Raw genomic sequence first — 12,943 nt, 5'->3', positions numbered from 1 at the left:
TCAGAATCCATTTAATGCTTTAAAATGGCCATCTATGGACCCTTTCAAGAGAGTTCCATTATCAGCATCATAGTTGGCCCCACAAGACTTCCGTTTTAACATTCCATATGCTATCTTAATGCAGAGGAAGTAGATTGGGGCCCAAATAGAACGTTCAAGCATTGTTTTAGTTTTTATTGATGAAAGGGTCTATAGTGCATCTTCACTAATGACGTCACACTTTGTCAGGGAAGAGGGGCAGAGGCAGTGGACTAATGTTTGGAAATTGAATTAAGCCTTGACACGCCACAGCTCCCCCTCACCAAGGTTAAAACAGGAGTGCAATATAAATAAATTGCTGCTCTAAAAATTGTGTCTGCCAAAAATAAATGAAGCAATAATGTTCTGTGGAGTAAGCCGCCATTAGCTATTTTTCACTTCAAGGAGGGCATAGTGATCGGGCAATTTGAAGAGGCTACATTTTAGCAAAATCATTTCGGGTCTCCTCAAGTGGCCCTTTTATAGAGGGGGGAAATTAACTCTTGCCACACACATTTTCCCCCTTCCCTCAGACATTCCTTAACTGTGTAAAATTGAGGACTCTCTCCAAAATTGCCTTTTAGAAAAAAAAAGACTAACAAAGACCCACCAATTGAGAGCATTTATAGTCAGTTTACTGCACACCAAGACGAGATGGAAAAATTGCAGTGTATATCCTGGGGAGCAACACATCTGCAAATGGAGTGCAATGGAAAAAGCATGTCCAGGTTCGTGCTTTCTCTTTCACCTAAAACTCCTATTCTTTTTCATCTAAAAAAAGGTTTTCTTTCATCTTCTTGTATTTACTAGCTGATATTCTACAGCTTTGATTGCCGCAAGGTCACGTTGTTAGCACAAACTGTGAATAGGTGTGATGGGTGTCATTGGCATAGACAGTGCTACTGGCTTTGGAGAAAAATAACATGCAATGTTATGAAATGTTTCATATGTATGCAGGTGCAGATCTTGGAGTTACTATGACAACTCCCACTGTTGGATACGACGAGCAAAGTGCGGAGTACTAATGAATATAAATATATGGCCAGTTTTAATTGTGTCGGGAAGACAACTCAAGGGCTGCAGACTGAAACAGATAGTAGAAGGTCACTTCATAGTTCAGGGTACGCCGCAACTGTGTTTTTGTCGAGACTTTGACATCTTAGCAAATTTAGTGTGCGGGCCAAATAAGTGCTCTGGTAGCATTTGTCAAAGAAATTTCTCTTGCTTCTGAAGGGGACATCAAAACAAGTTTTGACTTATTACGAGACAAAAAACAAAACAAAAAACTCCCCGTTCCAAGGCTTCAGGACAAATAGAGAAGTAGGACTCTCTTGGAGAAGCATCCGAGGTTCCAAATGCCAGTTCTATAGCCCCCCCCCCCCCTTCCATTCCCAACAAACGACAAAAAGAAATGTTGAAAAAATAGACACTAAAAAACAACCTCATGACCCACAAGGCTTTCATGCTACTCCCCATCTATCACCAAATGGGAATATGTCCAGACAATTTCATAACGGCTTTCTGAACATTCAGATGTTTCAGCCTGAAAACTGTGGGGAGAATAAAAAAAAAAGAGCTATGGCAGGGGAGCTCCAGCCTTGAAGGCCTTCCCTGCTGCCCTCTGATTTGATTCGCATGAGGGACAAGCGAGGTGGAAGGGGTTGGGTGTAGGGGTGGAGCTTTAATCAACCTCTCTGGGTGGCCACTCCGCGGTGTGTCCTGGAGGCTGAATGGCATTGCACACAACCGACGAGGGGCTACTACCTGTGGAGGCGGCACGCGGAGGCTGACGTCGCAACACAGGGTGTAAAACTTCTTTATGGACAGTGGTGCAGACAGGTGCAGAGAAGGTCAATGGAAGACACTGACTGGAAGAAGAAATTGGTTTGTTGGCCTAATTTATGGTGCCGCGAAGCGGGTGGGTGGACAAGCAGGAGCGGCGTCATTGTAGCCGCGCAAACGAGAAACTTGGAAGGCCAGTCCTTGGATTTGTGATGGGGCGTCCATTGAATCCACTCGCTCTTTCTCTCTCCTTTTCTCCTCCTCTCTCTCTCTCTCTCATTCTATCTTCTTTTCTCCTCTCATCTCTCTCTCTCTTTCCCTGTCTCTCGTTCTGCACCCATACCCTTTTCTCTTGCTTGGACAGTAATTCAGGGACATATTAGCTGTTTCAATGGCTCAAATCAACCCAAAATCAATTATGAGCTTCACTGCTCGCCAGACAGAGATGAAGAGGTCCCCAGCAGGACTCATATTACAGAAATGACCGTTGGTTACATTAGTCTGGGTGGCACTGGCCACTCTCCAGGTCAATCAGGGGGCATTTCCTTTATACTCGCATATGTCCTTTTCTTCCCTGCATCCCTCTTTCTCCTCTCTGTTTTCTTTTCTTGTTTTAGGCTGGCTTGTTTATCGTTTTTGTATTTCCACAGTGGCACACATACACAGAACATACTCACGCTGACGCCAAGCTACGTGTGATTTTACCGCCTCTTACCGCCTTTTTACAGTGAGCGCATAAAAGCCGTCGTGGCGTATAGAGCTGAAGTGTAGCCATAAAGGCAGGAACAACTGCAAATAAAAAAAAAGACACATCCTCACCTATATAACTACTCTAACTAACAAACCCCCTGAGCAGACCGTAAAAGTCCGCGGCCGTCGTGGGCGAAAGGCCTTGGGGCCAGTGTGCTGATGATGGAGAAGGACGGGGATGGAGGGAAAAGGGAGGAGGAAGATGAGGAGGAGGAAGAGGATAAGGAGGAGATTTGGTTTGGATCACGCAGAAGGCCAGGAGGCAGTAGCTGGCCAAAGAGCTGACGCACGTTCGCTCTGCACCAGCGACGACACTGACCCTGGGAGAGGAGCGGAGAGACGTGCCGCCAGAATACAGATGAGGGTCTCCATGGACCCGTAGCAGCAGCAGCCGCGGTAGCAGGCCGGCCCAGCCCAGCCTGTGCACCCCCTCCTCTGCTCTCCTCTCCTCTGGCCCTAGGCCCTGCCCGATGAGGGCGGCTCTCTGGAGCGAGTGCAGCTGGGAGCCGGATGGGTCCTCCGGGGGAGGGGGAGGAATGGGCTGGGAGCCATCCAAAAAATATTTCATCAATCCGTCTCGCTTCCCCTTTTTTCCTGCAGCTTTGAAAGCCACCCAACACCTACCCAAATGTGTTTCGGGGGAGTTTAATGTGTTTTTTTTTTAGAGGGAGTCGTTAGTAGAGTACTTTTTTTTTTTGGTTTATCGATGCTCCCAAGCAGAGAGGATTTGGCTGTTTATATGCAGAGCAACACTGTGTATGTGCTAGCACTGAGTTATACCCTTAGCTCTCCTTTAGGGCATATAGTGTGAACACCGGACGAAAACATCCCACTTGACTCCTGAAGGACGCCACCTCATCCGTTCGTGTGGTCATGAGGAGCAGGCACACACAGACACACACACACAAACAAACACACACGCACACACACAGTGGCTGTCCCTTTTTATCACCGTCGCCATCCCTGAGGCGTCACGTTCGATGAAACGACCTACCTAGCGCGCGGGTGGCTACAGTAGCTGTGATTATCGACATCCACAGCAGTGACCAGGGCTAATTGGATCTGCCAGAGGGCAGGGTCTATGAACAAGCATCGGCACAGACGACCTCACACCGTACTGCTGTTCTTAATTATTCACAGTCACTGGAAAAAAATACATACAACAAAAACCCCATCTCTTGAGGGACTGAGAGCTGGAATTACAGGCTGTTTCTTGGGGTAACTTACCTTATTAGGGTTACTGGCGGTGATAATCCAAACACACTGGGAGTTGCTGTCATACTGAATGGGGAAATTCGGCGATGTGAAGGTACCGGAGGGACCCTGAAGATTGGAGCCGCATGTTTTCTCTGGGAAAAAGGAGAGAGCAGGAAAAAGGGGGGATGAGGGCCAGAAGAAATGGACAAAGTTTTGACATTTAATAAGTCAGAGCGTACAAGAGCACCCTCGTAATTGGCTACAGATGTTGCTAAATGCCAGCAGGCTCATTTTCGTGTCGCCGGATTTTTTGGCTAAATTACACCGTGCTCTCACCGTGATAAGCCTTTCCACCCCCTTTAAAGATGTGTTTGCCTCTCTCCTTCCTTCTCTGTCGCTGATACTTTGAGACATTTGCAAGTCTAATACATCCCCAACACCGCCATCCCCAGCACCGTCATCCGTGAGCGATTTTCATTTGTCAGCCATTAGCAATGAGAGATCTCGGGCCTCAGACAGCTTCCTCGAATGGAAGTCAAAAGAGTTCATTTCAAGCTAGGCTTAACCAAACACACCCAGACCTGATCCATCTACATAATGGAGAGGTGCCAGTAATAATTTGTTAAATAGATATGCCCCTGTGCGTTTTTTTGCCAAAAGCTTTGGACAGGGACATAAAGAATAACAACAATAATAATAACTGCATATTAAAAGAGAGAGAGGTAGTTTATGCACACTGGAGTTGGGCCAGTCTTATTTGCTGCATTCATCAGCAGTGATGTCAATGTGACGGTATTTTGATTGAAGACAATGGAGGGACATTCTCTCTCGAGGCGGCTATATTTTGTCTGATGCTGGCATCTTGATTGCTTTTGAAAGTAAATCAGACATTATCAGTGAGATGAACCCGGACGTCGTCTGACTCCAAAAGTGTTGAGTCTAAGTTGGTCCAAAAGTGCTGTAGCTCTTTTGCGAAGAGTCACCCAGGCACAGGCGGGTAATCAAGAAAACAAGAGAGTGTCTGCAGAGTCCACAATCACGCATTTAATGTGGAGCTTAGCAACATCATCTCACTTGAGGAAGAAGTGGGGCTTAGAGGCGCTGATGAGAAAGCTAGTGGCGATAGCATCTGTAAGTGTTTGTGTCCATGTCTTAAAGCAATACCATTGTGTTTTCTTTGTCACGATAGCGCTCTTCACTAACAAGGCAAATCAGTTGATTAGCAACCCAGTCATTTGTTACATGATAAATTGCCGAAAGTGAAGCACTGCCTCTTATCCACAGTCAACCTTTTGCTCTATAAATGCACAGACATAAAAAAGCTGTTATTTTTCATGCCAGGTACTTACCTGTACGTAAACCACTTTTATCAACAATAAACTGAACAGACGTGCGCGCGCACACACACGCATACAAGATAACACGCACAACAATTACTAGACAGTAGGACTCAAATTTATGATTATCTCAGGATACCCTTGGGCTGTCCTGAAAATATAGATCTAGGCAATTTTCTGCATGGTTTCAAGTGGCATCTCCCTTAATTAGTTTGTGCAGTGCGTAGCCGCAGGAGCAAGCAGGCTTCTGTGTGACATCAGGCTAGTCAGTTAGCACTGAGCTAAAGGTCAGAAGACCACTGTGAGAAAGTGCCGAAAACTTTCAGAGTAGCCATAGGAGGTGTGTGTGTGTGTGTGTGTGTGCGCATGCTTGCGTATGTGTATGCATGGCAAAAGCTAACACACATTGCTAAACACTTTAGTGTTTTATTAATGAGAACTTTGTGTAAGTGCAGTTGGGCAGGTAGTTGTATGTGAGAGAGAGAGAGAGAGAGAGAGAGAGAGAGGGCATACACCTTATATAGGTGTGTGAATGCCTTGGAGCAGAATGGGGAATTTCCTTTGCACTTGTGTTCCCAGCGTGAGGCCTTGTTCTGTTCGAGGCCCCCACTGGTACAGCATTCTGTCTGCAAGACAGCAGGATCCTGGGCCAACAGGCACACTGCAAATGCCCCCATCCTGTAGGGTGGCAGAGATGCAGCACCAGATTACCCCCCTCCTGACAACATCCTGCTGGCCCGACGGTTGCCACGGCAACGCAGGGGCCCTCACCTCAACTCCCTCAGCTTCCTCCTCTAGCACTACAGAGCCCCTCCCCACTCTTTTCCTTCCCTCCGTCTATTTCTCTTTGCTCTGTTTATCTCTCTTGTCCTCTCTCTCCCGCACCCTCTCTCTACCCTCTTGAGTTAAGACAGCGTGAGCAGTGGTACTGAAGAGACAGGCACAGAGGGACATAAACACTTCAGCCCTCTCCTCCCCCCACCATCCCTTATTTGCCCTCTCTGCATCCCTTCTCCCTCCCTCCCCCCCCCCTCTCTTGCTCTTCATCTCCCTCTTCCTCGCTGTCTCCATTTTTCAGCCTGCTTTAGGGGGCCCATCACATAAACATAACCGGTAACAACTTATGGACCAGGGTGAAATTTAGGGGCCCACTGGGTAACGATGGAGGGGGAAGGGGGGTAAACAAGAAACGGGGGCTTTTGGGGTGGCAGAGGACGCGACGCTCCAATATTCTGGTCGGCCACCCTGTGCGTGCGTGCTCGCTTCCGCAGCTGCGGCCTGACAGCTCAATTATCAGCTGTTAAATAAACGGCCTTGGCTTCCGCGGTCCCGCTCCTGGCGTTGCCGCCGCCCCGGCAGAAATTATCTATAAAATTAAGAGACGGGCGGGTGTGCAAACAATTCATTACTTGCCCCAACGACATCCTGTCAGTATCCATCCCACCTTCACAAATAAGGAGAGGCAAGGCAAGCTCGCCTCGGAGGTGGTTGTGGTGGGCACGTGCCAGCCATAACGTCGTGATTCACCTCCGCGTGCGGGACGTCTCCTGATGTATCAGAGTAGCCAGAGCCTGGAGGTTATGGAGCAATAGAGGCTCAAACACCTCCTCTCTTTGCCTGTACCCACTTGGGGACCGATGGACTATTTAAGCGCTAATTCAATTATTTAGCTATTGTGTTTGTGCATGTTTGGGGCGCAGGGGACAGGGGGCAAGAGGCAGGTTGTACTGAGGTGACTCGTTTCGCGCATTCACATTCACATTAGCTCAGACGCCCCCCTACAGTGGTGCCTCTTAGCGTTATCATCTCTTTTAATCATTAACTTTCATTCGGCTTCCTAGGAGGAATGCCAGCCGGGAGATAAGCCCTCACTTCAAGATAATTACCCATTGGCGCTGATAAAATACTCCGCCCATGTATCACTTGTTTCCTCTTCCTCCACCACACCTCCACCCCACCCCCCATTTTTGGTGTTTTATGCCTCTTGACATTGCACCTGACCTCCGACAGAGGAGAAAGGAGCCAATTCAGCAGAGGGAATAAAGATTAGGGGTGCATCGTGGAGGCACCGGAACAAAGTAACCTAAAAAACAATTGCCACCCGGAATGATCAATGACATCATTAACCCTGGGCTACAAAGTGCTACCTCCTTCCCCTCTCCACGTCTGAGATTCAGTGTAGACATGCACACACACACACACACAAACACACACACACACACAAACTTAAATATCAGCCCTCCAAATGGACACAAGTACACTCGCCATCTACATCAGGCGTTCCAGGAAGGATATGTTTAAGGTAGTATTTCTGTACTATCCATTACAGGCTTGGCAGAATGGAACAGAACATCATGTTCTTTCAGATATCAAAGCCAGGGAAGCAGAGCTATGTGAATGAGAACATGACTTAGAGATAGAACAGGTAAAACAGCTTTCCAAACTATTGTTTGCATGCTGCTGTTTAAAACAGCAATGACTTATTTAACCTTTTTGCGGTTCTGTCAGAAATATGTGAGCAATGGTGAGAGACAGACTATCTGTACATATGCAAACAGAATGGCAAAACACTTTTATTCCCAAAGACGTTTGTCAGAGAACTATTGTAACAAAAGTTCTAAAATCTGGTTGTCAAACTGGCATCTGTGTGCTGTTCTTGAGGCCATATGGCTTTGTGTTCTCTGCCGTGTTTAAGTGCCTGCGATTGAGTGCCGAAGAGGTCGTCTGTGACCACAAGGACATTGGTACTGACTGCGGCTGGTCCATAGTGTCCATGACCAGTGTATGGATTTGCATTGCTCCTGGATTGTCCATTTGAGGACTTCTCATGTCCTTTCATCACATGTGACTTTGCACTTTGCAGAAATCATCATTTGGCATGAGACACCTAATGCATTGACTCAAATCAGTTGTTGAATGTGTATTTGATGTTTGCAATTCAAGATCTGCATCTCTACAACTGCAATAAACCCAAACACTAGCGAATAATTTGGGACCACTTTTATAGCTATCTCCAAATGTCTTTCCGATGGGGAGAGGACTTGAGGCAAAAGTAGCCAGAGGCTCATCCAATCACAACCTATTCATGGCTTTTTTTTTTAAGTTGTGAAAATAGGGAAGTGTAAATCTTATTGATTGCAACAAGACTAGGCATTAACTGTCTGGACCTCTCCCCTGAGAGCTCTGAACTTCACACTTCAAAAACTAAATAGAGCAGGACACTCACATTGATTAGTCAGTCAACCCATTGGTGGGCTGAGCAAACCAAATACACAAATAAGTAAATAAATAAATTATATATATGGCACTGTTACTGATGATGAAATTCATACTGGTTGGATTAGTCTCCTGGTGTGAAGCTTCTTGCTTCTCTTCCTAAACAGCTGGGTTAAAGAAGGCTATTGTGATGCATTTCAGCTTTCAGATGAGATTTATATGCAGTCGTTTTTTGCAGAGCATGCACTTTTTTTCCCCGCTGGCACTTGACTTATGGGGTATTATTTTATAGCCATGTATACATGCTGATAAACACCTTGACGGTTGTCAGATCAACCATATTTTCTCAGGGCGGCTAGTGAGCGAACAATCAACTCCTCTGCAATGCAAAGTGTAAATGGCAAAACCAATGCCAATACCACTGGCTTTCTCCTTTATATCTGGCATGCCTGTCTTTTGGGTCCTTCGAGTCGGATGACACCAAACCCCATCTGCCCCCCCCCCCCCTCCTCGCTGAGTTCAACCCCAGAGACCTTGGTGGGTGGCACACATATACAATTTATTAGTTAGACTCCAGAGTCATGCCATCACCTTGGGGGCTCTGAGCGAGCCCGGAGAGTGGGAAAACATCCAGCTAGGTGACAGCCAGCATTCTAATTGATATCAAAATTGAATATCTACTTTTAATTGACGAGATAATAATGTCTGCATATTAGCCGAAAAACAATCAGAGGTGCATGCCTAATTAATGAGAACGGAATGTCTCAAAGGGGAAGAAGGGGAGGTGGTGTGTGTCTGTCTGTGTGTATGTGTCACTGAGTGAGCATACAATTCGGACATTATATGTGTGTGTGTAGTGTTGTGCGTGTGTGTGAATTCATGCATTGATTGCATCAAAGTGAGTGTGAGTGTACCTCCATTGATGTGTGTAGTGGCGAGGGCATATATGCAATGCTTTGTGCATGACACTGTGTGGTTTGTGAGAAAGTTTGTGTATGTGTGAGTATTCCGCAGGGTTCACGACAATGCATATTGGTCTCCCAGTGTGAGACACCGAGAGAATAATTATGCCTCAGAGTTGTCCTCGTCGTTCCAACTCATTTTTGCCCCTAATTAGATATAATTAAACTGTCGGCCTGAAATATGGAAACACTTCCTGTCCGCCATTAGGATTTAACAACCACAACCCGAACACGGACACTCAGGCACTCGGGTCACAGGAGGTGAGGAGACAGGGCTCCTTTTTTTGACGGTCTCCATGCCTTAGATGAATCTCGTTACAGCGTTGTGATTTGGGTTGCCATGGGGAACAGACACTGCTGAGGAGAGACACTGCATTCTACGTGTGTCAAGTGCTTGACTTGTGATGATGGATTTGTTTGTTGGAGACGGAGGAATTGAGAAGTGATAGGTGCTACGTGACTTTATCAAAACCCTTTTGTTAGCCAGCGAGGCTTCCTCACAAGAGTTGTCTTGCACGTTCTGGAGGAACATCTGGTGCCATCAACAAAGCCTGGGCCTTGCCTGATTTAGTTTTGAGAAGTTTTTCTCTGTCTTTGTCTAATTGAGTGTTAACAACACACTTTGAGAAAAAGACCTAGGTGAATGTATTTGAATGAATTCCATCAGACAGTATAACTTCTACAGAATTGGCATCAGACTAATTAGACTTTATCACTTATTGAAATGTTAACACTGATGAAGTCAAGATAAATGTAATCTTTCCAAACCTGTGATGGCATTAAGCAAGCATGACTACTACAACATCTCCCAACCAACCCCCTTTGAAGTCTTACAAAACAATGACTTGAGGTCTTCAAAAAAGCAAGTGCATGTGGCCGAACATCAGCAGACATGCAAACAGACCATGGAGCAGAGACTTTCCAGCAGAAATGCATCATGGAACTGTCATTTTATAATATTTGAAAAGAAAAAAAATCAAAGCATCTAAAGTAGCTGTATCTAGCAGGCTAAGGCCCAGCTAGAGGATTGCCCACCTTTGCAGACGGGCCGGTGGTCACTCCATGCTGCGAACACCTCCGCTACCCGCTGACAGGTGATGGTCTTGGAGCCCTGGAGGACGTGGTCCTCATCACAGGTGAACTGAGCTGTAGCCCCGATGCTGGGTAGGGGAAAAAGTATCACACACACACACACGTACACACGCACACACACAAGATCAAAAACTGAATATGCATGCACACATTTGAACTGACTGAGGTACATGCTTTTAGTGCAGGCATAAGAAGTGATTTTGCTGACATCCTGATACTGGTCGTTGTATTTTTTCCCTCCAGCAGTCAAAAACTCCTCACAATTCAGCTAAGCTGTTGCCTACTTACATGACTTTAGTTCTGCCACGCTTAGTATAAATTACTTGACTTGCCCACACTTTCCAAAATATGTTTTCAAAGTTTCTTTCATATCAAACTGGACATTGCATAAGGTGGTGTGTGATATTCTGCAATTGGCTTGTCATCCAGTGTGAGTGTAAACATTTCAGTGTCTAAACGCCTCCCCTTCTCACTTACTTCATCTCTCTCTCTCTCTCACACACACACACACACACACACACACACACACAGACACACACTCCCAGTGTTCCATATAAACACCTCAAAACAATTACATCAGCAGCCCAGTAGGGATCTTTTGTGTTTAATTGGCCTCTGTGCCTGATCCATATGCAGGTTGTCAAATTCCCTGCTGAGCCTATATTAGTGTGACTTTGGGGCTACTCTTTTCTTCCTTCCCTCTGAGGAATAAGGGGAAATCCTGATTGGTATTCTGCAAGGAGCTTGGGAGAGGGCCATTGTCATAATCAGGTGCCAGGATATTAATGACATGTGTCACTCTCGCGACAGCCTTCATAATGCAAGGCTGAAAGTTCCCCCTGCCACGCTCACCTCATGGAAAAAAAATGTCCTTCAGCACTCAGGTTGATGACAAGCGCAAAGAGAGAACCAGCAAACCTGGGGGGGGGGACCGGGTGATTCAAACCACAGATGGCCACAATGGACAAGCAGGAGCTCACCTTATACCACTAACCAATCATTCATTTGAGAGACTGAGGTGCACTGATGAAATGACTAGACTCAGGTGAGCTGCTCGCTGGAATGAAAACCTTCATCAGCTCTTTCTGTAGGTAGGACATTACTCTTTCTGCATCATGGAGGATTAAAACATGGTGATTTACTGTTGGGTCTCAGCTCTCTCACTAAGCAGATGTAATAACAAAGACATGCTGTATGACACATTTTAAGAAATAAGAAGCACTTTACGAGGCACTTCCTAACAAGCATAATTATAATATACAATGACTTTACTTTATAGATATACTTACCTGAATGTTATAGGACACACTATGCTTCTGCTAATTAGTTAATTTGAAATGTGAACAGTTAAATGGCACACAGAAATTAGCATTATTCATTAAAATTGTCATAAAACACAAATGTTTATGTTTTAGCTCAGAGAACTGTCCTCTACTAAAGAACTAGTTGTGAAAGCGTGCGGCCTTTACAACCAGATCTTAAAGTCCACCTGTGTGTGTCAACAACCCGTCACCCTCCATCCACTATCCCCCATCCAGAGAGAGGGGCGTTGTGAGTGTGACTTTGCACCCAGTCAGTGGGTGGGGGCGGGGGTGATTACCTGAAGTCGGAGCCAATGCGCTTGCCGTTGTCAGGCTCTCCCTGGGTCCGGGCAGGAGTTGGACGCCTGTTTGATGCCGCCCTCATTCACTACAAAGTCAGAGAGAGAAGGGGAGAGAGTTACACATGCTGGGGGAAGAGATGGAGATGGGGGGCTGAGCTCAGGCAGGGACCAGAGCTGGATTTTGGATCATGCTGGCTTCATGCCACAGTGAAACGGCAACGGTACGGTACGGCACGGCTCCTTACACAACCACCACAGACACCATCACTCACGACAAATCACAGACGATCACAAGACCATCACGGAAGAGACCCAGCAAGACCTGGGGTTTGTGTGTATGGTGTTTCTGGATTAGTAGACATGAGAGGCTTAGCTAAGTGAAGGCAAAAGAGAAAGACAGAGAGAGAGAGAGAGAGAGAGAGAGTGAGGGAGGAGAGAGAGTGAGACTGCAAGGAAAAGATGGATGGTGTGGTCAGGAGAATCACTAGAATCACTTACAACCTCAACATCCGTGAGTGATCGCTATAGGGGAAAGCTTTAACTTAACTTTTAAAAAGCTTTAGGGGGAAGCTTTAACTTAACTTTTAAAAAATACAAAGGCAGAGTTAGGCGACCAGACACTGAGGTGAGGATGATTAATTCTGACCACCCTCTCCATTTCAGACCCTGAGAGATGCTCAGTTTTGCCGACCCCTCTTAGCATGGTGCTATGCCCATACACGGTCTGCAACGAGAGCTCAGAGCAAGAGGCACGTCAGGACAGAAGGCCTCCTCCCCCTCCCCAACAACACCCACCACAGCCCCTGCAGCAAGAGCATCAGCCCAGACCACGAGGCCCAGAAACAGACCCTAATGCCTTACTGTTGGCTCATGCTCATGACAGGCCCCCCCCTTCAGTTCAGCAGGCCCGGACCCTCGCACTTCAACACCGTTATTATGTTACTGAAGGAGAGAGTGGAGAGACCTGAAGTAAACCTTTGAATCAT

The 12,943-nt window shown here is 46.3% G+C and overlaps 1 protein-coding gene across 1 annotated transcript in view; it reads right to left on the bottom strand.

Annotated features, from left to right (window-relative positions):
• The window catches only part of csmd3b (CUB and Sushi multiple domains 3b), a 388,634-nt gene that overhangs the window by 183,144 nt on the left and 192,547 nt on the right, over positions 1–12,943 (bottom strand). Inside the window, 4 exon segments of the mRNA XM_048229290.1 lie at positions 3,778–3,899; positions 10,298–10,422; positions 11,955–11,995; positions 11,997–12,043. Coding sequence (XP_048085247.1) covers positions 3,778–3,899; positions 10,298–10,422; positions 11,955–11,995; positions 11,997–12,043 — 335 coding nt within the window.

Source organism: Alosa alosa, chromosome 20, assembly GCF_017589495.1.
Source record: "Alosa alosa isolate M-15738 ecotype Scorff River chromosome 20, AALO_Geno_1.1, whole genome shotgun sequence".
Taxonomy (NCBI): domain Eukaryota; kingdom Metazoa; phylum Chordata; class Actinopteri; order Clupeiformes; family Clupeidae; genus Alosa; species Alosa alosa.
Note: the sequence above shows the minus strand (reverse complement) of the source record. Positions and strands in the feature narration are given on the sequence as shown.